At 44.7% G+C, this 23837-nt stretch overlaps 1 protein-coding gene across 1 annotated transcript; it reads right to left on the bottom strand.

Annotated features, from left to right (window-relative positions):
- Positions 1 to 213: 213 nt before the first annotated feature.
- Positions 214 to 18739, bottom strand: LOC128783929 (uncharacterized). Its single transcript, XM_053935104.1, has 7 exons — positions 18685 to 18739; positions 11092 to 11202; positions 9987 to 10265; positions 8284 to 8532; positions 4922 to 5056; positions 4192 to 4311; positions 214 to 2777 (listed from the first exon to the last, which is right to left on the bottom strand). Exons 2-7 carry the CDS (start codon positions 11150 to 11152, stop codon positions 2617 to 2619), a joined length of 1005 nt encoding a protein of 334 aa, XP_053791079.1. The 5' UTR covers positions 11153 to 11202; positions 18685 to 18739; the 3' UTR covers positions 214 to 2616.
- Between the last annotated feature and the right edge of the window lie 5098 nt (positions 18740 to 23837).

Raw genomic sequence — 23837 nt, forward strand, 5'->3', positions numbered from 1 at the left:
AGACATCTTGTGCCACTGTCCTACAGCCTCTCCTGGGGTGGCTTACAGATGAATGTCCTCATGATCTCTGTGCCCTTGACCACCCAAGTCAGCAATAACTTGTTATCACCTTTCCTTTATTTGGCTGTGCATAAATTTGAAAGTAAGTCTGTACTTCCTGTAAAAACCAGAAAGAAACAATTATTAAATAACAAAACTTAAACAGGTCCGAAACAAGGTAGAAAACAGATCTCTTTATTTGGAACAAAATGAATCATGGGGGGAAAGGTAAAAGAAGAAAAAACCACCAAAAAGAGAACAATAGCTGGGCATGAATACATACAGTTAAAGGAAGAGCACGGGCTGCATCACTTCTCTCCTGACCTGACAGTAACAGAAAACTTTTGCCCCGTTGCTGAATGGCACTTTCAGTGGTAAAGGACAGAAAGCCAGCCGTGGTTCAATCTGTCTCACAAAGACCTCTCACATCTCTATGGCAAGAATCCTTCCAGGACTGGGATCATAGTAGTGGTGATGTTCACAGCCCTCTCAGGGCTGGCAGCAGGAAGGCAGCACTAGGATAAGCTAGAGCTGGGATGCCCCAGCCCAGCAGGACAAGGCTGGCCCCGCTCTCTCACCCTCAGCACTGAAACACTGCTGTCGCCTCCAGTGCAGCTCAGAGCACTGATCAGCCTCTGAAGCATGTGCTGGAGTCTACTGTCCCCTCCTGCCCCTGCCAGAAAGTGCAGAAGTGAAGCAATGCTGGCTATGTCCCCCTGTTTTTGGTGACACTGGCCTGGTGACATTCACCCAGCATCGCTGCTTCTGCGCTGCCACCCCAAGCACTCCGTGTCACTTTTTTTTTGTCATTCAACTCACAGCCTTTGAGGAATGTTTATACTGAAAGGAGTTAGAACAGCACCGTAAGGAAAAGAATTATCACCTCCCTCTTACCGTGGAAAACCTGATTCCTACGGCAGCCTTTAAAAGCAGAGACAGGCTGAATCACCACCAACACTGCACACAAGATCCAAACATCTTCCAAAGAGAGTCACAGGACAAGGAAACAACGAGAACAATTACCTATGGCTGGGTGTCACTGATGCAGAGCCTTGGCAAGCACACAGAGATGAAGGACTCCCAGGTAAGCGTGCAGCCATCCCACCAGCTCCCTCCCTCCCTGGGAGAGAAGCCCTCAGATTAGTTTGGATTCTGCTGGGGTGCTCACAGCCCTCGTTGAATGGCTTTCACCAGGCATACCTTAAATCCATTTCCAAGGGATTCACAGTGTCAGCACAATATAAAACAGGGACAAAACGACAAGGGAGGAGAGGAATGCAGTACACACCTCCCCATCCCTTTTGGTCCCAGTCTGTACCATCTCTGCTTTTACTACCATGCCCTTCTAGCCCAGCAGGCTATTTTAACACTAACAACCAATTTACCACCTCACTCGGACTACTAAAATTGTCTTATACAGTAAATACCTTGCTCTGGCAGCACATCCTGCAGCACTCCCTGCAGTCCCTGGCAGCTTTGCTGGGACTCAGCTGCCTGAGGACAGAATCCTTGCCCTCTCCTCACCACATCCTTCTTCCCTGCAGGTCTAGCCCAGCTGCTCCACAGGCACAGCTCCCCTGAGCAGAACAGGCAATGCGTAGCACACGACTTACCTAAGAGATTCTATAAATTGCTGCTGTCTGTGCAAATAACACAGCCCCGAACAAGCCTACATGCACAAGCAGATGGCCAGCTTCATCAGCTTGCAGCAGCTAAACTATTACACTAAAGGCACTAACGCTTGCATTGATAAACAATCTCAGCCTTAAAATCAAGGTTTCTGCCAAAATTGCAGCCCCAAGCCCCAGGCCCCCTCCTGCTGCAGGCAAGCAAGTGAGTGACAGCGCTGGCTTAGCTCGGGGGCAGCCCAAGCAGTCGGGTTCTGGTGAAAGGTAACCTGCACCCTCTGTCATTTGGGGCACCGAGAGGTGAGCAAAGCCAGCACACAGCTGTGTCTGCACACAGCATCTGCAAGTCAAATTTCAAGCCCCACCACTGCTCCTGCTCCAGGCAGCAAGAGGTGAGGGCCAAATCTGGAGCTCAGAGGAGCGGCTCAGATAAGCACCCAGGACAGCAGATACCGAGCTGAGACCTCCTTTGAGTTTCCTTGGGAGGGCCTGGGAAAAACTTGCCCTGGAGTCTCCCGAGAAGAGGCTTTCTCAGGAAATTTCTGGCAAGTCCTTGGCTTCTGCCTGGGACTGGCAGGCCACCTCAACCTGCCTGTAGTGCCTGCCCCTGGCTGGCAGACACAGCAAGGCATGGGGTGGGCAGGGAGCAGGAGGAGCCCTCTCATCCCAGGCTGTCCCCTGGGCTCCTCAGTTTAGCTGCAGCTCTGTTATCAGGCAAAGCATCAAAGAGCTGCCCCTTTTGTTTGTTGGTGAACCTGTCAGGCCACGGCAGTGGGCCTTGAAGCCACGTGTGTGCTTTTCTCTGTGTTTTCTTTTTTCTTTTAAAATGAGGTCAGAAGGCCTGACGCCTCACGTCTTTCCCCTGCTAAAATTTTCCAGACACAGTGAGACTATGGGATGCGAAGGACAAGTGTCACAGGCTTCAGGGTGGAAGAGCAAGTGTGTCAGATCAGTCATCAGTTGGATCCGGGAAACAGTCTGAGGCATCTTCCTGGCTTTCCATATCAACTAGGACCTCAGCATCTGGCACTTCCTCAGCTTCTATCTGCACTGGTAAGTTTTCTCCTGCCAGTGCCTGGGGCTCAACACCTTGACCAGTCTGGGCAGCATCTGGAAAAGGGAGAAATGGTTTATAAGTGCCCACACCATGGCTCACCCTCATGGAAATTCACCCCCTGGTCCCTAATGCTGTGGGGCTGCCTAATCCGCTCAGTCCCCTCGCCCCAGGCATCTGCAAGTCAAATTTCAGTTTTCTCTGTAACTCCTTATTTATTGAGCCATCCATCGTGCCTCAGGGCAATTTGGAACTGAAGCTGTCTGGCTTCATAGTGCCAAAGTACTTCAGTACTGTTAGTACCAAACCTCTAGTACCAAAATACTAAAGCCAAATCTATTCACTTACATCTGAATAATTAAAGCTGGCTAACAGCACACATTTAGTTCTCACCTACTTTCCACGTGCATCCCTGCTTTTTACTAAATTGTAAAAAATTTAAATATGGACTACTTTTTAGTCAAACTTATAATGTTTGTATTTTTTATTAAAAGCTCTACACTTGAAGTATATTAATATTAAACGATGACCTGAAAGATCTTTTTTTTTTCTCTTTCTTGCTCTATGTTCATGACTAGCATATAATATTTTGAAAGCAGAGCAAAGAGCATCCAAGGTTAGATATAAAGCACAGCAGAGCTACAGGAGGCTGTGCATGGTACAGTGAAGGCCACCAGAAATGGAGACAGCAGTGCTGAGACCAGGCTATGACCTTTGTAAAGGTGCTCCAGTTCATGATGTCTCTGCTAAACCTACTTCAGCTGATGATGGTGCATTACTAGGCAAGGTGTTGCCAGCATTTGTGTTTGGGAAGCAAAACTGAGGGAAACATAATGCAAAAAGTGGAGTACTAATATCAAGCACTTACAGAACAGGACATTTCTGGAGGGTCTTTATCACCGCACTCTCTTGACCATACTGTGCTAAGGCTGTGGGGGTTTATGCTCGATTTCTTTGAACAATTTAAAATGTGACCATGTTCCCACTCTAGCCCCAATTTAAGAAAATACACAAGCCTCTGGCTTTGATGGGATTTAGCTGTGTTTACAGCTCAGTGTATTGGTTCCTGCTGTCCTGAAGATGACTGCTTAAAAAAACAACACCGATTTTCGTAAAACGTTTCTGATGAGAAGGGGAGAAGGGTGAGAAAATCGCAGGAAAACTCCTGAGTTCTGGGGGGCTTGCTGTTTCTGAGGTATGTGTTTTAGCACAGGAGATACTGGAGCAGACAGCCTGCAGCCCGCTGGCAGCACCCTCCGTGGGATGTTTGTGGGATGGCTGCCTCTGCCTCTCATGGCTTGAGTAATGTACTTAAAAATGCCCTGCTGCAACTCCTGGAGAAGGTGCAGCACCTTCCCTGTGCTGGCATGTCCCAGGCCCCTCTCTACTGTCACCTCCACCCCCACCAGCCACACTGTGCCCCTCCTAAACAAGGTATCTGTCTGACCTCAGACGGGTCGCTGGACTCACCAGGCTTCGGAGGACGGACAGTCTGGGCAGCCTGAGCCTCGACACGGTCTCCATTGGGGGGGCTCTTCGTGCCTTCACCGGACACCACTGACATCGTCAACCCGTCATCCTTCTCCTCCTCTGTGAAACCAAACCCAGAGATTTGGAGGCAGAGGCCTCCACAGCCCCAGAGCCTGGCAGGTCTGCTGTGAGGCCAGACCCCCACCACGTGTTTGCGTCCCCTCCTCACGCGGCGCTGGCTCCGCTCCCGGAGCGGACAGATGCCGAGAACGGAGGGTCGCTGCCAGCCTGCCAGAGACCAGCCTGGCCATGCTGGCAGGATCACAGCTTGAGGTGGCACGGGCAGATTGCTCTCAGGGACTGCTGCTGACAGAGGACTGCCACCAGAAACCTTCAGGTCATTTTGGGCTCACACCTGAATGAGGTTCCATTTTATTGCCCATAGGAGAGGTTTTGCTGTGGGTTTTTCTTCTGGCCAGGAGCACAGGGTGAGGGCACAAGTGTGAGGTGAATAAAGGAAAGGTGAGGTTTAATTCAAGACCCTGCTAGCCATAGAGGCTGCCCATCAGCAAGCAGACTTCTACTCCAGCAGGTCAAGGGAGGACAGGCTGGAGGATAAGCAGCCACCCAGCTGAGACCAGGTTACTCTAAGGCCATGTCAACCCCAGCCTGCACAAACACAATAATCTCAAAAATTCATAACAGGAGGATCACAGCATTCCCCACTCACCTGAAGGCACGGGGATGAACTTGTGTCTCCTCTTCATGCAGCAACATATGGCTGCAGGCAAAGCCACCACCAGGATAAGCACACCCGCTGCACACCCTGCCAGGATGTAAATGAACCCCGGGTACCGCAGCAGGTCTGCAGGAAGGACACAGCATTGTTAGCTACCATGGTGGACAAATTCCTTTCTCCCAGTGGGAGAAACCCTGCAGCCACATTAGAGCTTGTTGACATCACTGTTGCTTTAGTTTGGATCAGGGCAGCTGACGCTGTGAGCTGTGGCACTTTGTGATTTATGTCACATCATTTAATTATGGCATGGAATTTTTCATCAGGAGGAGAGGCCTGTGCACCTAAGCTGTGAGCATTCACTTCTGCCTGCTCTGATCACTGACATCTAAGGTAATCTGTAAGTTTTAATCAAATTTAACAGAGAAGGTGATGGTTTGAAAGATACTACATTTCAACAAGCTGTATGAAAACGGGCAGCTGAGGAGGGAGACCTAAGGAAGCACCTCCTGCTGAAGGAAAAGCTGCAGAGTCTACCCTCAGAGCTGGCATCAGAGAATCCACTCAGGACAGTCATGTAATGACTGCACCAACCCCAGAGCAAGTCCCATTGGAGCCTGCACTGCCTCAGGCACCAAAGACTGTGGCCACTGGAACTACAGGGGAAAAGCCCTTCCCAAGCTCCGCTGCTGCTCAGGGAAGGATTCCTCCCTGTTCCCCTGCCCGGCCGGGAGCGCAGAACACGCAGTGGGAGCGAGGGCTGCAGATGGCTGAGCAGAAGGGCAGCACAAGTCCCTGGTGATTATTTCCCAGCTCAGCAGCCCTTGCTCAGGGTTGCTGTGATGGGGCAGACCCGCACGTTCGCTGCTGCTGAGCAGGCAGCTGGTACAGGGCATGGCAGACTTGCACAAGAGAGACCCATGCAGGCTTGCTCCTTCACTGAGATAATCCCCTCCAACTTGGGGCATTCTCTAGGAAAACACTTCTTGGCATATGCAAAAAGAAAAAACCCATACAGCTCCACTTTAATGATAACATAAATTCCTTAGGTAAGCCTGTGCCATCCCTTTCTGAATTATTTAACTGCTTTTCAGCAGCACACACGCCTGCACAGCACAGCAGCAACCAACAGGCTCATTTGGAGCATATTTTCAAGCCCTCAAAAGCACTAATTGCTCCATCTCTCCAGAGACTAGGAAGAATTTTAAATGTTCCAGGATATACTACACGCCATCATACTCCACCTACTCACCGGGACAGTAAAGACAACTGCACACAGGTGCTCGTGGTATTTTCAGAGTGCTTGCTCCAGTCTTTTTAAGAACAATTACCAAGTTAAAAAAAAAATCCGTATTCAAAATGAAAAACTTTCAGCAGAAACTCAGAAATAATTTCCCTAATTATTTTAGTTGACGAATGCTTAGAGAATATTGTGAAAAGTATAAATACAAGTTGGAAATTTTTTTCCTGAATCTTTTTCCTAAAAATTTGCCACTTGTTAACAAGGTCATTTGGGGATAAAATGTTGTGTTTAAAATAAGCAGTAAACAAGCTATTAATCAATGAAAGTCTTTTATATATGTTGACTTCTTAACTTCTGAATCCTGTGTGCTCAGAGCCCTGTGTTGCCTGGTAAGTTTACAGCATTTCTGCCAAATTGTTTTTTGGTTATTCAAAATTAATTTCATCAGCTAACAGGTCGTCCAAATGGATGTTTTTACATAGATTGTACACCTACAGTGGAAAAAGTAAATTCAGCCTTTGCCTGAAGCAAATAATAACCCACAAAAATAAGTAGTTAATCTTCAATTAAATTAAATGAACCCATTTCCTCCTTCAATTCATTTTACTGGTACCCAGAATTGCTTTAATTTACTTTTTACAAATGTGGTTGCATTTGGTGACTAAAAAGTGGAATTGCTGCCACTTTCTTTAATTCAGACCCTTTCAAATATGTGTTTATGTGCGTGTCCATCCCCAAAGAGATTATCACTAAATTCCCTCAGGAGCTTTCCAAGGGGAAATGGGGAACAGATATCGCACCTGGGGGTCTGGGCAGCCACCCAGGATCAACCATGGAATCTGAGAGCACTTGATTTATCAAGCACTCTGATTTATCAGAGGGCTTGACCGAACAGCTCATGGATGCTCACATGGATGTGGAGATCTCCATTCCCTAGTGCCTCAGCCAGCTTGGCTCTGACTACGTGGAACAGCCTCCAACCAATTTAACTGGGCAAAATCCAGATCACTGCTCCACAGCCACAAAAGCCAGATCTGCACAGATTGGCCAGCGGTGCCAGAGGGACCAGGCACGGACAGCCCACAGCACCTCTGCTGAATGCCACCACACGGGACACAGGGGATGGGCAGGAGGGTGCTCTCACATCAACTGCATGCCAGCCACAGAAGAAAAGACAGTATCTGCCGTGGAGCTGGAGTGTCCCAGACAATTTCTAAAATGCTACAGTATAGCTTCTCCAGCGGCAAAAGTGATTAATTGCAGCAAAATTTGTCAAAAACCTTATAGTTAAGTTATGCCTGTAGTTTTTATAACCATCTTCGCTGCCAGAGAGTAGAAGAACCTTCACTACTGGAGGTGCAAATTAAATGATACCCCAGGATCCAGATTTTCTGTCTCATTAAGCTCTGGCCTTATTCAAGCAGAATACTCAGCATTTATGAATAGGCTACAAATGGATAAAATCTCAGCCTTCTCGCAGACTTTTATGTCTGAGCAAGGCTATGGAGGGAAAAAACTCTACATTCCAGAAGTAAATGGCTTGTGTCTTTACCCACTTCTGATGGATGGGGCTGATGGAGAGACGTTTGCACAGATCAGAAAATCCTTTGTGCTTCTGGCCTAGATAAGAGGAAAAGAGATGAGGCAAAACACCTCAACTGAGCCCAGAAGCAACAGGGCTGAACTAGTGGAAGGGTTTTTATGGGGATGCACAAAAACTGGAAGGCAGCTGGGTCATGGATGCACGTCAGAGTAGGAAGCAGCCTGTGTTTCTAAAGCAGCATAGAGGATTGGTGCATGGGGGGGGTGCAAATCTCCATCACCAAAAAAGTAGGAAAAGAGACAGATGGAGATCCATCCTTGCTGCAAAGCTGGGTAAAAGGACCTCCTCAACAAACTTATCCCATCTGTGGTTGTAGGCTGTATCAGTCCAAAGCACAAGAAGGAGAAGGAAATCAAGGGGTCTTGATTTCTAAAGGCAGGATTTGGTAACTCTGGAAGGGAGATGCCAGAGGAGGAAAGAAGAGTTTGATACTTTGAGAACACCAACAACTTTTCAGTTTGCTGCTGCAAGAGACCAAAAGGAATATTTTCTGGAGATGCCATTACTCACCGTAGCTGCAAGACAGCGTAATGGGTCTGGTCCTCGTGACACTGTTCCCCTTCAAAATTTCACACACAAACTCCCCAGGCTCAGTTCTGCCCAGGTGAACCTTCTTGCCAGCATCCTTAATGCAAGCCCCCTCGGCTTTCAGGTGGGTGCCATTCAGCAGCCACCGAAAGACCAGGATCTCGTTGCTGGCCATGTTGCAGGACAGCTCTGCAGTTCCATCAGGGAAGCACTGGATACCAATGGTCGGCTCTGGTCACACACAGCATGGGGCAAGGGGAACAGGGAGGAAAGAGAGAGGTGAGGAGAGGACTCAGCAGTGAACAGAACAGTAATCCCAGCAATACCACATTTACTGTATGAAGGGAGCACAGAAACAAATAACCACACTTTTGAGTGCCTGCACTCTGCCCTGAAATGCTTAACAGTGCCTACCCCAACCCTGCAAGTGACTCTTGATCCCTGTTATGGGGATGCCACCAAAATCTGGCATCTTGTCATTTTCCTAACTGACACTGAAAAAAAAAAAAATTAAAAAGCCCCTGGTCTGAGAGGATGGTGGAAACACCCAAAGCATGTGCCAGCCAGAGCCCTCCTCTGTAATCAGCAGATAATCATGGCTTTGGAGGAGACTCAGTCCTCCCCTCCACCAGAGGTTTGTACTTTTGCTGTCACTCTGTCTCTTCTTCCTTTTTTAGAAAGGAACTGGTGCAAATCATGGCCAACACGCATACAAACACAAGACACCTGCAGTTAGATACGATACCCAGGCTAGGACATTTTCAAATGAATCAATTAATCATTACTCTTGCTACATTTCCCTGAATTTCTCACTTTCAGTCTACTACAAGGAGCAAACCTATTTCCTACACTTGCTGCTTTGCATATACAAACTGGGTAAAGAACTGGTATGGTTTTAGGACAGCAGGAGTAACACTGAGAACATGTAACCATGGAAATAAGCTCAGAAATCACTGACAGAAAACACTGTCTTGTGCTAGGACATCATCTTCAGTTAAAAATCCCTGCCTCCAGGAACATGTTGGCTCTGAAAGTTTTTCCCTGCCTTAGGGGTGGCAAGAGAACAGAAGGAGGAGGCAAATGTTCCCAAAGTAAATCCACTGAAATGGAGGTTAAACCCAGGACACTTCTGCAGTCTTTGACTACTTCCAGTCTAAGCCCCTGTTCTTCATACCAAGGAGTCACATCTTTGACCTACTGTGCACAGCAGTTCCGCCTGTTTGCACCCTAAAGGTGTAAGGGTTCATTTGTCTTCACTGAGACCAGTTTGCTCAGACATTTTCATTACAGTTTCGTGCGCTTCAATTTATCTTAGAGGCCTGTGTAAGTAAAGGAACAGTGGTGATGAGGACCAGAGCAAGGCTCTCTGTCTGCCTGGAGCACTATTCAGCAGGAGGACAAACCCTCCTAAGCCTTCTCTATATTAACCCAAGCAATGAGCTGGATCCTGTACAGAAGTGACTTTGTTTCTGTCTTTGCTGCCTGCAGACGGATGAGCAGGCACACAAAAGGGAGCAGGAATTCTGAGGCTACAAGGGACAGGAGGGAGACTGGCATGGCTCCCAGAGGCACCTATAGCTCGTGCAAGCTCAAGCAGCTTCTTTGGAAAAATTTCAAGGCATCAGCCTTCCAACCAGGTTCACAAGTTCAAAAGCTTTTTTTTTTTTGCCAAGAAGGCCACTTACCAAATACTTCCAGTGTAAAATTTCTGATGGTGTTCTGAAAAACAAATCCGTATTTTCCTTCATCATCTTTCTCCACGCTCCTCAGCACTAGGGAGCCGTTCTCTAAGTTCAGCCATCTACTGGCAGAAGTGCCACACTTGGCCAACAAGGTATCATTAAGGACAGTTGTAGAGCATTTCTTATCCTCCTTGCTCATGCTGGAGAAGTTCTGCAGGCTTTGGATTTCCAAAGAAAAGACTGCTGAATCACCGCTGAGCGCACCAGTCCAGATGACAGAGCCTGGAAGAGAGCAAGCTTGCCATGTCCATCCTTCCCCTCCTGGCTGCCTCCCAGGAAGGAAAATGCCCAGGTGAGACACAAGAGGGGCAGAGCCAACCCTAGGGACAGGTTGGATCACCAGTGATAGAAAATTAGAGGAGTGGGACACCTATAAGGTCCAACTTCCCCCACCTCAACAGCACAGGAATGGTGTGCACACCATGCACACATGGAAACAAAAGGCTGAACAGCTGGTCTTTTCTCTCCCTAAATTTAAGATGACCATCTACCAGCCCCCGTCAGAGATGAGAGACCGTGCAAAGAAAGGTCCTCAGGGCATCAGTGCCATGGACCTTGCACAGAGGGTAGCAGAAACAATAGCTGCAAGTGCACAGCTGCTTTCACCCAAAGAGTAAGGTCACAGTTTTAACTCAAACAGGTCTCGCAGTACACTTGCACATTATTGAGTTGTTGTGTGTAAATCAGAGATGGGTAAATGGCAGGGTGACGGCAGCTTGGAGACTAACCCAAGGTCACACCGAGTGTTGGGAGCTGGACCACGTCGCTCTCCAGCAGCACTCTGCGTACAAGGACCTTACATTCCTCGCTGAAAACCTTCCCCAGATGCAGGACACTCAGAAAGTACAATATTGTTTGTTAGTGTTCATTTACTTGAAAAATAATCTGTCTTACTTTGGTCTGACTTCCCCTTTCATGCATTAGCAGCTACATCATTTGATGTCACCCCAAACCTGGTAGCGTCCTTAAAAGATCTTGGAGCAAAATTTAGGCATCTGCTCATCTGGGCAAATCTGTGCCAACCCCAATAAAGAAAAATCCTACTTACCTTGAGTAACAGTTATTATCACCAGCAGGCAGAGCAGAGTAAAAGGAGAGCTGAAATCCATTTCAAAGAGCTCCTTGCATCATATGCTGAGGAGACGATCTGGCTAGAGAGCTGGGTGAATATAGTGTTCGGGAAATGATGTCAGAAGCAAGAGTGAAAAAAAAAAAAAAAAAGAAAAGAAACTCCATAGTGGACAGATTGAATGATGTTTCAAAATAGACCTGCAAGGTTTTGGGTGACTGAACTCGGGCTGAGCCAATGCAAACCACAATGTGCTCTGCAAAGTCCTGCAGCTCAAAGGTAGTTGTGAGTGTGAGAATTGGGCTGAGAGATGAGGGGAGACAAAAATATCTCCTGTTCAGCTCACCCCATTTAGGAAGATGCTAATGCCAAGAGCAGGTAAAGGAGAAACATCTACTTCTTTCATCCTTTTCTATTTTATCAAAGTACAGCATCCCCACCCAGGGAGAAGAAATTAGTCCAGTCAGATAAAGCACTGGACATGAAAACCAGCTGATTTTCTGAAATACTAAAAATGATCACTCCTTGACATCTCACCAGCAGGAAGGAGGTGTGGAACAAGGCTCTCCCTCTGTTCCCAAAGGCTCTGTTGCCAAAGTGAACTTTGCCAGGCTTTTTTAGTGATTGAGTGGTACCTGCCATGCAGGAAAGGCTCCATACAGCCGCCTCAGGCAGAGTAAAGCTTATGGGAAATTAAATTGCCTTGCAAAACTAAACTGAATGTAGCCCAGAAGCCACCCCAGCTCTGTTTGGAGTGCAGATCTCAGAGAAGAGACTGAAAAGCCAATCCTGAAGAAGCACTGTGAACCAGTTAAGAGAGCCAGGTAGGGCCAGATACTTGGCACTTTTTGAGATGGCTTAAAGCGCACTGGGCGTTGCAGCGAGTGCCGCGATGGGTTACACAAACAACACAGGAACAGCAGGAACTGTCTCACTCACTGGAGGAAGTACACTGGTATAGCATTAGAGCCAACATCTGGATGCTTTCAGATGCTTAGCAGATGTGCTAGGGAATAACTACAACAGCTGGGTTCAGGATGCAGCTGGGAACCTTGTATTTTTGTTTCTCTGGACACAGCTATAGACACAGCCCCTTGAGGAAGCTCCACACAGTGGGTTCACGTGTACACACACATTTCTGAGAAGTGGGTAAACTCCTTGCGTTGTGGTCTGCACTATTTTTCAAACAATCTGGCTATGCTTGAAAAATTCCACATTTTAGCTGCTGGTTTGGCCACTCTGACTTCTTATCAATGACAACTGCACCTCACCTCCTGCTCACAATGTCCCAAACTTACAAATTTGGTTCAAGGCTATCACAGCAATATGCTGTCTTTATCATATGTGCATAGGACAGGCCTAAATTGATCTAAGATGAGACATAAATAGACTTTTCTGAGAAAAGCAGTGAAGTGAGTCTTCAGACACTCAGCAGCAGTGCAGAGGAAGGGAGAGAGAAAAAAGTATTTACAGTAAGAAACACTTTCATTTCCTTCTGTGCTGCTGAAATAACACGAAGAAAATCTGTCTCAAATACCACTGCAAGACTGGGGCTAACCATCTGCCTCGGATGTGCACATTCAACTTCGTTTCACCTTCATGCTTGAAGGGCAAGCTGGTAGAGCTTAGGCTTGCAGTGCTGTGGTGGAGACACGAGACAGAACAGACAGCACATGCAGGGTCACTTCCGAACAGCACCCCGAAATGTCCAGAATCTCAGCAAAACAAGAGGTAAAAGGGGTCTGCATAAAGACTAGTCCAGCAAAAGTTCACCTTCACTTCCAGCCAACGAGAGCAGAGCCCATGTGCACATTTGCAGTAAAATCCCAGGAAAATACGGCCTTTCTGCTGCCGCTCTGTTGTCACAGAAGTGACTCTGCACGACTGTGACATTGTGGTGTCCTGCATTTCGTCTCCCTCTCAGTGACTCCAGGGCAAATGAGTACATTTATGAGTTCAATATTCCTGACTGCAAGTGCCCCATACATCACACAGTATATGAAGTCCCATTAGGCTTCTTCTGTCCCTCACATCCTCACTAGCTAAAAAAAAAAAAAGCCCAAAAGGAATCACAGCCAAGATAAAGATGACAGCACACACACACAGTCTGTGTTGTCATCAATCAGCAGCCTCTTATAAGAGCAACACTCTCAAATTTCACATATAATGAAACAGTTAGATGAGATCTGGCATTAATTTCTAGCATTGGCTAATGAGTGCTCGCAGCACCCTTGGCTAGGCAGAGAATTCAGTTCCCCTTTTTATATAAAGACACAGAGTTTTGTGTGATTACTGCAGACAAAAAACACCTTGTAATGATTAACAGAAATCACAAGTAGGAAAAGGGGGGAAGGGAAGGTGAACCAAATAAAAACCCCAAGAATTTGTAGTTAGAAGGTGAACTAAAACCTTTTTTACTTGGTGAGCTGCAAGCTCACAGGGTCATTTTGCCCCTTCATGCTGAAGGCTTCATGGAAGGGGAATGGAGATTCATTCCATAGATGGCATTGAGACCTTGATGGAGCATGGGAGATGGGAAAACCTGAGCTAGCAAGTAAAGCAGGAAATAACCCGTGAAATATTATGGAGAAATCTGTACATATCAACTCTGCACATCTCCCTTTCCACAGGCTGGTAAGCAGAGGCAGCACACCTATTTTTACTGTCATTAATGTGTGTCAGTGCTCACTGGGGAAACACACAAGCCCAGATTCACTCAGAGGTAGCCAGCAGAGCTAAATCCAGAAACTCAACACATGCAAACAGAAAACAGGCTTGCAGCTCCAGCAGTGGCACTTCTGTCCATCCATCCAAGGCAGGAATGAGGCACACACCTGAGAAATGCTTTTGTGTGGGGCAGCAGGACCCCAGAGACTGATGAAGATTCATATGAACCCTTCCTTTGTTGCATGAAAATAAGCATAGCTCTTTGGCTGATTTAAAGATCTTTCTTGATCATAAGCAATAGAGATAGCAAGCAAAAATAAAAGCAAATGCTAATGTCAGAGCCTCAACTACAGATGATATTTCCATGACAGGGACATTTTAAGAAACCCACAAATTAAGAAAAGGGACATTGCAGAAACGTGCTGAGATCAGAAAGGCTCCAGACCTAATTATAGACAAGGTACATGTGGTCTTCTCCATCCTGTAGCACCCCTGGGGAAGGCAGAGTCCAACACTTGCAAGAGTCAGGGCCAATAGGAGTGCACACTCTTCTTCAGAGCACCCATGGATATTTTCATCCTTCTCTTGCTAAGAGATGGAAGGAATGCCCAACATCCTACAGACACATACAGCTCCTCTGACATGGCTCTCCCAGCCTGCCCCACGATGACAAGTGAAAAAGAAGAGCCCATATATGGAAAAACTTCTAGAAATGAGACAATTTATATTTAGCCGTGTGCAGGGTGAAATGCTTTGCATTTGCTTGAAAAAAAAAGAAAGGAAAAAAAAAAAAAAAACAAACCAAATGGTTTATTATTGCAGAGCTATTCAGACATATGGGTTCAATCCTGTCACTACATGAGCAACACTGAACTGCAGGAGCACATGGAGCACATTCCTCTTCCTCCCTGCTTTGTCTTGCCTCATTTTGAGGGGAAAGCAGACCTTGCTAAACCCCAACTTGGAAGATGAACTTGGGAAATTTCACTAATGTTACCACCTTCAACTAATCATATAAGCATTATTTACAAAGGCAAAGAGATTTCACAGGTTAAAATTCTCTGCAAGATTCACTGAACAGTCTGAGCATTACATCTGCTGTGGTTAGGAGAAGATTAATGCCAGGCTCATTAAAAAAAAATCTTCAAATACAGTGCAGAATGGTGACAAAAGCCACCAGAATAGCTTTACAACCACAAGATTGCAGGTAGTTGTGACAAGGATTCCCTATCTGTCACATTCTAGCACATGAATAACCCAATGTGACAGTCAGAAGACTTGAAAAAGCAGCAAAAAACACACTTTGTGCCTTTTCCTGAAGCTTTGCTACCACACACAAGAAACTGCAGCTGCTGATACCTGCAGCAAATTAAAGTATTCAAGAGCTTTTAAAAGTTTCCTTTAAGCAGCAGAGAATATTCTTTGATTAAAAAAACAACCAAAACCCCCAGGTCATTTAACTTTGTATTACGTTCTAGAAGTGCTTAGAAAATGCAGACATTTGGGATAATGGCTGTCGTGACAACAGACTGAAATTTGTTGTAAAGGCACCAGAACAGCACTGAAAAAAAAAAAAAAAAAAAAAAAAAAAAAAAAAAAAAGGAGATCCACAAACTGAAAGAGGCTGAAAAATAGTGTTTTATAGGATCAAAGCTGGAAACACAGCTTCAGCATGCCAAGTAGGACTTAAAAGGCAGATTGAAAAGTTCTTGGTCATGATACTTTTTAACAAGGTAGCTCTGGCTGGGGCCAAAACAGCAAATCATTGAGGCCTTTTATGACTAGATTAAATTTTTGCATACCCTGATATTGTGAAATGAGTAAGATTTTCAGAAAGTGCAAGCATGGAGGCACTTACCCCACCCCATGAAATGAATGTCTGACCATGCTCTGAGAGCAACCCCTGGACCCACAGTTCCAGCTGACACGCACCCCTGGTTCTTTCCTCTAGAACCCTTCTGCATACATATTTCTTTTTATCTCCTTAAAGACTGAAATCTATGTGTATTTATCAAACATTTGGATCTCAGGATCTCCCCAGTAATACAAGTCATTACAAAAAGGCAACAAACTAGAATGCTTTTTCAGCCAAGATTGTGTTCATAATATGAATATTCCAGCCACATAACACTTGTGCTGGACCAGTCTCAATTTATTTGGCCTTTACACCTCATGTGCATTAAAGCAACAGGAATATAGGTACAGCATCTGGCCATTTAAGTCTCTGCACAAATCTTTGTTGTCTTTAATGCTTCAATTCATTCTTTCTACTTTCCCTAATGATTGAGGGTGGTACAGAGAACACAACTTTTGTCTATTTGTCAGTCGTAGGCTTAGACATATCTTGGAGGTTTTGTTCAGTCATGTGGTACCTTCCTGCCTTCTCCTGACAAAAAAACAATGTCCCAAATACCCTCCCTTTTCTTTACAGAATTGTAATTTGGTTGGGCAGGCTTGATAGCCTTTAGCTGTCAAAGCAACTGGCATTACATGTGTGTTCCAATTTTCCCTGTTTGTACTTGCCATTAGCACATCATCCACACTGTATTAATACAAAGTTATTGGTTAACTCTGCTTTAAATCTGCCTAGGATTTCAAAAAATAAAGTTGACCATCCTGCAAACCCTTGAGGAAATCTGGTACATGTTTACTGTTTTCTTTCCCAGGTGAAGACAAAATTATACAGAGATTCTGGATGCACCATTATACTGAAAAAAAGCTGGGCACAAATCAATGACTGTAAAGCATTTTGCATTAGCCATTATCATGTTTATAGTTGTTGAAGTATCAGGAACTAGAGTAGTGGACAAATCTATAAAGTGATCTTCCATCTGAGCTTAATTTAGTTTTTTTTTTTAAATCAGCAAGACAGGAGTATTACAAGGAGACCCACAAGGGAGAAAATCCTCAATTATTTGTCTTATACTTTCCCTTGCTTCCCAAGATAACAGGTACTATTTTAAGGAGAGAGGTTTGCCTCCCTGCATTTTGAGCTGTACTGGATTAGCTGACCTTAATAACCCACAGGCCACCTCTGAGTTCCTGGGGTATTTCTCTCCCCCTTCAGTCACATAACCATCATGTTTTGGTACATTACCCTCTGAGAGTCAGGATGTGAGCACACAAATTCCTTGTGGCGAGCACTGCAACTGTGCCCGAAATTGTGTAACAAATGCCTCCCCACCAAGTCTGCTGGTGCTGATTCCAACAGCAGGAAAAGAGTGATTGTCAGAGTGTGGATGTATCTGTGCCATCATGTCCTGGGTACAAAGGTAGCTTTACCTTCTATTCATACAACATTTACTTTACCCTTCATTGTTGATCCTTCGTGGGGGGTTGTTAATGTCACATTAACTGTGCTGGTATCTAACAGACATGCCTTAAGTTTCATCTCCAATTTTTTAATCTATAATTGGTTCACTAAAATCCCCCAAGGTGATTACTTTTGTATCTCCTTCCACTGCTAGGGCTTGGGGGTCTGGTCTGATCGTTGTTCATTGCTTTCATTCAGCTCCTGATTGATTTGATTTTTGCTTTGTTGCTCTCATTGTTCCTGTCACAAGATCACAGGACATTCTCTTTCCAGTGTCTTGGTTTTATTGCAGTAATCCTTTGGACTTCTCCAATTTAAATTTCCATTTCCCTTATTTCCATTATTACCCCTTTGTCCTGTGAAATTCCTGCCTTGCAGAGCAGCTGCTAACAAGCCAGCCTCCTCTTCCTACTGTTTTCTCTTCTGCCTTATCTTAAACTCATCCATTACATTACACACAAATGTTGCAATAATTAATGTCTCCTCCATGAGCTTCCCATGCCAGCCCAGAAAACATTGGTTAAAATGATTAACATCTGGGATCACTTGATCTACAAATAAGGAGACAAGCAAAGACCCATTCTGCAGGGCTTCTGGGTTCATTCCACCACCAAGTGAACACCTTGTCAGCATTATTTTCCCTTTGTCTCATTAACCATTTCTTAAATCCTCTTCAGCAAAATCTTAAGGCATCTGATCCTGCCTTGGTCTGGTAATAGGAACTGTCTGGCTCTGCCCACACAGTCCTACCATCAAGCAGACTGTTCTCTATTTTCCTGCATAATCAACACTTTCTCTTTATGGGGTAAATAGAGTTTCCAGAAACCATCAAACAACTGAACAAAAAGGGTCACATGCAGTAAAAATTCCCCCAAATGCTTACTGAGCCTTTCACTCCAGACTCCTTCCTGGAGCCTGGGCATTTGCTGCTGCCAAACCACCAAATCTGCCAGACCAAATGGCACCATTGCTTCTGCCCCCACTGCTGCAGAAGGAATGGGGGGCTTGCACAGCTGCAGAAGGGAAAGGAGAAGGTGCAGAAAGAGGAACAGAAGGAGTGATAGAGCAAATGGGAAGCCAAGGAAACAGAGACACATCTGCAGCAGCTGTCTGAGCTTGTATGCATAGCAGTGATTAAGGAGATGCCTTGGTTTTGTTCTCATTCTTTACCTTACCTTGTAAGACTGGCTTGTATAATGGCCATTAGATCCATCATGTCACCAGTTACCCCAAACATGCCAAAAATCAGTCTGAGCTGGGACATGATCTTCAATATTAGCATTAAACATGTTATGCAGTCACAGTTAAAACTGCTCACTGATGGCCCCTTTTGGTCTCTGCTCCCAAATGCAGCCACAGCCAGACAGGTGTCTCGACACAAATCCAGAGTCCTTTTTCTTGACAACCCATGGGTACCCACCAATTTTGCTACAATTACTCCAGATTTCTAATAATGAAGTACCTCTCATTAAGCCTTGCCTCATTTCCAAATTGAATGAATGATATAGAATTACAGAAATTCAACTTGCCACCACCTCACCTCTTTCTGGTTGGGTCCCAGCACACTCCCTGTGAGGAGTAGATGAACTCACCTGTCCCACGGATCAGACACTCCCCATGAGATGCCACAATCAAAGTGGATGAAGGGCTTCCATCTGGGTTAAAAATTCTGCTGCAAAATTGATTTGAGATGTTTGTCGACCGAGGAAGAAAGGGACACGAGAACAGAACTACAAAGTTTTTATGTCATTATCAAGAGGACCCCCACCCCCCTCCTTCATCAGAAGTGATTTTTAAGGAATTTATACACAACGAGAAAAGAAAGACTAAGCATGGTCATCTGACAGCACACAGACACACTTCTGCCCTCTCCCCTCACGCTCAGGACCTTTACAGCATTTTCAGACACGCAGTTCTGCACTGCCTTTGCCACCCTGTGGTCAACACAGGCACAGCTCCAGACCTTCCCCTTCGATTGCCCGACACAAGTTGTTCTTTATTAATCCCTCTCTTTAGAGCAGCCTGCCAACATTCCAAATCATGGCTCTTACCACCTCAAAATTCAGCAAGGATATTGTGGTCAGTTTTGAAAATCTCAAAAGTTAAGAAATCTCAAAATAACACAGTCACCCTTCAAATCCTCAGATCTTGGAGGGCTGCAGTAACTGAATTCTGCAGGAGAACAGCCATCAAACACCAGCAAGGACAGTTTGTGACCAGTACCTGCAGTTTTAAAGCATTTTCACCCAAACATCATTACAACTCCCTCTGCAAAGCATTCCCATAAGAGTCTAACTTGTTTTCCTCGGGTCCTTGTTGATCAGACTGGTGTTGGCAGGAAAGTAATCAGTATGGGGACTCACATGATGATAGGGACTAGCTACAGGATGCTTCATGAGTAATTATGGAAATCTGAGCTGAGTAACATCCTCCACGAGGAAGTATGTTGTTTAAAGCAGAAAGCAAACAAAAATGTCTGTTCACAGCTGAAGCCAAGTTTCCACAGTTACTAGATTTGTCTATTTACTGAAAACTCAGAAAAAGTGTAAATTGAAACCTCAGTCTTTGCCACGTCTCTCAAGCAGAACATCTGAATTTCACTTCGCTTTACCCACTACCTCCATCGCTTCCTAGGACTGCAGAACAGAGCAGGAAAGGAGCCCAAGAGGACACATCTGTTCCCTGGACAGCCCAGCTCACACGTGAAGCTCTAGTGTTGCGGTGCTCAGCACTCCCTTGCAGGAATCACTTCTGCTCACAGAGCCACCCCAGGGTGCCAGCAGGGCCTGCTCCCTTTGCTTCCTGCAGATCACATCCTGGGCTTGAAGGGGGAGGCTCTATAATTTATCTCTCTAGAGTATCTGCAGATGTTCCTGCATCCTGCCTAGTCTGAGATGGTCTAGAACAGTCTCAGAACTCTTCCTTATCCCTTGTGGTATCAAAAGTATTAATCCAAGCCATTTCTGTGTTTTCTTTTTTTTTCAAGACCATCTGAAAGAATTATTTCAGCTTTGTCTCTGTTAGATTCAAGAATGTGGATTCACCAATAAGTTCTGTAATTCCTTTAAATGTTTATGCTCCTGAGGGAAGAAAAACATATCTGCTCATTATTGGGATACATTCCACAGAGAGTGACCACAAGCAGGATTATTCCTTTTATCTCTTGTTAATTGGAAATGTTCTTCCTTTACTATATTTATTTGAAATACTAGCCTGAAACCAATACAGAGATTCACTGTGAGTGCTTTAATACCTTACCTTGTAATAAAATAGTTTTTTTTTTTCATTTTAACAGTTTTTTTCCATCTCACATGCTTACACAGATTTTCCTCACCACAACAAGATGTGCAGGAGGGATGTTCAGGAAACCATATATATTTGCTTTCTACTACCTTGGAAGCACTGGCACACAGTTTTACAAATTATCAACTGGGAGCCTGCACACAGCCAGGGCTTGCTGTTGAGAAGGCAGCAGGTAACAAATGAGGCCCCTGAACAGTTCCCCCACCACAAGAAGGTCCATTTCCTTGTCAGGCTGAGGAAGCATTTTAGTTGGATTTGATTTAGAAAGAGAGAATCCTACTGGGAGGTCACAAGTCATAGCAAGAGTGTGTTTTGAATCAATGTCCATCAGATATATGAATGCCTAGGGACACATCTAGAATATTGTCTTTGACACTGCAAAAAACTAAACCAGTCATTTTTAACAGCTTCCCTGCAAAACTGGATCCTGACATTTGCAACAGCTGCTATGTCAGAAGCAGAAACAAACACTGTCCTTTTGTCATAAGTTGAATTTGGCATGTCTGAGTTATACAATTACTGCAGTCTGAATGAAAAGAACTCCCATACAAATGATAATTGCTTGCTTCTAAAAATCTAACTGCTTCTGGGCCAAGATTATTTTGTTCTGACTAGCAAAGATTCTGCCCACATTGAAACCACCTGCCATAAGACATTTGAGTCCTTTAGCTATTTCAAAATAAGATAGGACACATTTCAAACAGCTTCCAATTGGTCTGTTCTGTCTTCTCATCCAAAGTAGAAGGAAAAAAATTCCCTGGTTCCCATCTCCAGGAAACAGAGTAAGAGCATTAACTAAAGGGCACAAAAACCAAGTCACCCCACACAGCAGCAGCATCAGAACCCATTTTCTACTTTATATTCTTGTATTGCTCTGGCTTGAGTTAGAGATGGCAAATTTAAGCCACTGAAGCACAAAACATGAGATTTCCTTTGACATCCAGGGCTACCAGGAGGGCAGGGCAGCTGGAGTGGCTTGGCTGGGTACTGACAGCATCAAGGGAGCAGTGCAGGGAGGAAACTCAGTCTCATCCTCTACTCCAGCTGCAAAATGATGGAACTAGAGGGGAAGGTGACTGGGAAGACAAGGGGTCACTGGGGAGAGAGGCAAGCACTTACTTTTGTGCTCTCCACAGCCCTGAAACCACAGACAGAGGGGGGGTGTTGAGATGGGGAAGCAGGAAGGCAGAACAAGGAATAACACCCAAACTTCTGTGCCAGGTAAAACCCAGTAACATCTCACAGGCCAGGATGCTCAGAATAGGGAGGAGAGTCCTAATCAGTGTTTTGTTGGTCCCAAAATCTCCACATTATTCCACTGTGGGTCAGACTTCATGAAGGCTAAGGCAGCTTTCAGTAAGCCCTGCTGGCCTGGGTTGACCTCAATATCTATGTTAACATATTTTAAAAAATTTCTAGCTGGCAAAGTCAAGCACTGTATAAAGACAAAAAAAAATACAACAAGATGTGATGTGAAAGAATTTAAAATTAGCACCCAACAATTAAACAAGGAAGCTCAGTAAGAGCTCAGCACATTTAGGAGCTTAAATGGCTGGGTTTAATAGTCTAACTGTAACATCTTGTTTTCAGGCTTGTAGCAGACGTGTAAATGCTAATTGCAAGGATAACAAACCTTAAATCAAGACTATAACATGCAAGAGTCTCATTTAAATTATCACATGAGCTCAAAATGAACTGACATGAACTTTTGCCAGGGGAGGTTCACATTAAATATTAAAAAAAAAAAAAAGTTACACCAAAAGAGTGGACAGGCATTGGAAAAAGCTGCCCAGGGAGGTGATGGAGTTGCCATCTCTGGAAGTGTTAGAGGCATCTGGATGTGGCACTTGGGAATATGGTTTAGGAGTGATTATGGTTGGTGCTGGGTTGAGAGTTGGAGTGGATGATCTCAAAGGTCTCTTCCAACCTCGATGATTTTTTGGAAAACAGAGGCAGCAGCTGCCAACTTCAGCATATAATCTCTACATCATAACACAAACAAGTGTCTGGTCCACGCAGCCCAACACAGAAAGACAAGGACTTTAGAGTGAGAATTTCCACCCCCACCCCCCCCCCCCCACACACACACCTGGAACTCTCTTTGGAAGAGACAAAGCTGTGAGAGCTGTTGCACACCGTGGCCATGTGCCATCCTCCATCCTCTTTCCCAAGCACACAGAGCCCTGGTGCCCCATTAGGGAAGACAGGAATGTGCTGGCCAAGCTCGGTGCTCCTGTGCATCCAGCACTTGTGAGGACCTAGTTCTTGGTGACAGCTGATCCAAAAATGCTGCTCCAAGGTCAAAAAATAACAGCCACATGCTCTCCCATCTATCACGGACACACCCCTGTGAGTTGAAAACGCAGCACATGGAAAAAGTCACTAACAAACAGTTCACAATTATATAGGCATCAGGCTGAAACTCTGGTGATGATGGGGGGGTGAGAACGTCACCTGGGAGCGGGGATTTAAAAGTGAGAACTGGGATCCACTTCCAAATGAAGTGTATGGTCTCTAAATAACCACTAAAGCCTGGCTTGTCCAAGTGCCACGCATTGTGCACAGAAGGCTTTGTACCAGTCTTCCTCCTTAGCAGTTTCATAAAACTTAAATGAGAAATTTCTTTTAACTCCTGTCAAGATTTTTTATGAAATAAAGCCACAAAAGGCATAAACTGATGTTAAAAAGTATTACTGACAGCTAATGAACCAGCTATTTCTATTCCCTGTAAATGCTAAGACACAACTCTCAACTCATACTCAATTAATAATATCTAATAAGCCAACTCTGTCAAATTATATTTGTTTTATTATTATTATCTTGCTAGAGTTTATTACAGTGCTCCTTCAAACATTAAATCTTTAAGAGGAAGCTGTAAGCTTAATTAATTAATATTCTATTTTTAATTGCTTGCCTTTTTCATATTCCAAATACACTGACGTAATTCCATTAGCTGAGGTCTTTTATTTCCCAGTGGAATTCATGTCAAGCAGAAGCTGCTTAACAACAGCAAGTGCAGCATGCTTAAACACTTTAGGAACATAATTTTGTTTCAACCCAGCACTAAAATGTTGTTCTGGTCCTGCAGCTAATAAACCCACAAACCTAAACCTCTAAGAACACATCCACGCCAAACCAGATATTCCAAACCAGATTAGCATAAAAATATGCTGCTACTAGGGAATTACTAGGAATTACATAAATTTGCTTACTGTCAAAAATAACAAGTGCACACAATGCAGCCTGTAATTAATAATATTTAATATTTTAATAATTATTATAAAATATGAATAATTATGAAATCTTTTTTAAATAAGTAACACTTCAAAAGTGACCTTTTATTTGCAATTATGTATACATTTCTTCATGGGCTTGTTCAGCAGGTAACCTTCAAATCTCATTAACTTTGATCCAAGTATTCTTGCATGCTAATTGTTTCCTT

The sequence above is a fragment of the Vidua chalybeata genome, chromosome 2, assembly GCF_026979565.1.
Source record: "Vidua chalybeata isolate OUT-0048 chromosome 2, bVidCha1 merged haplotype, whole genome shotgun sequence".
NCBI lineage: Eukaryota > Metazoa > Chordata > Aves > Passeriformes > Viduidae > Vidua > Vidua chalybeata.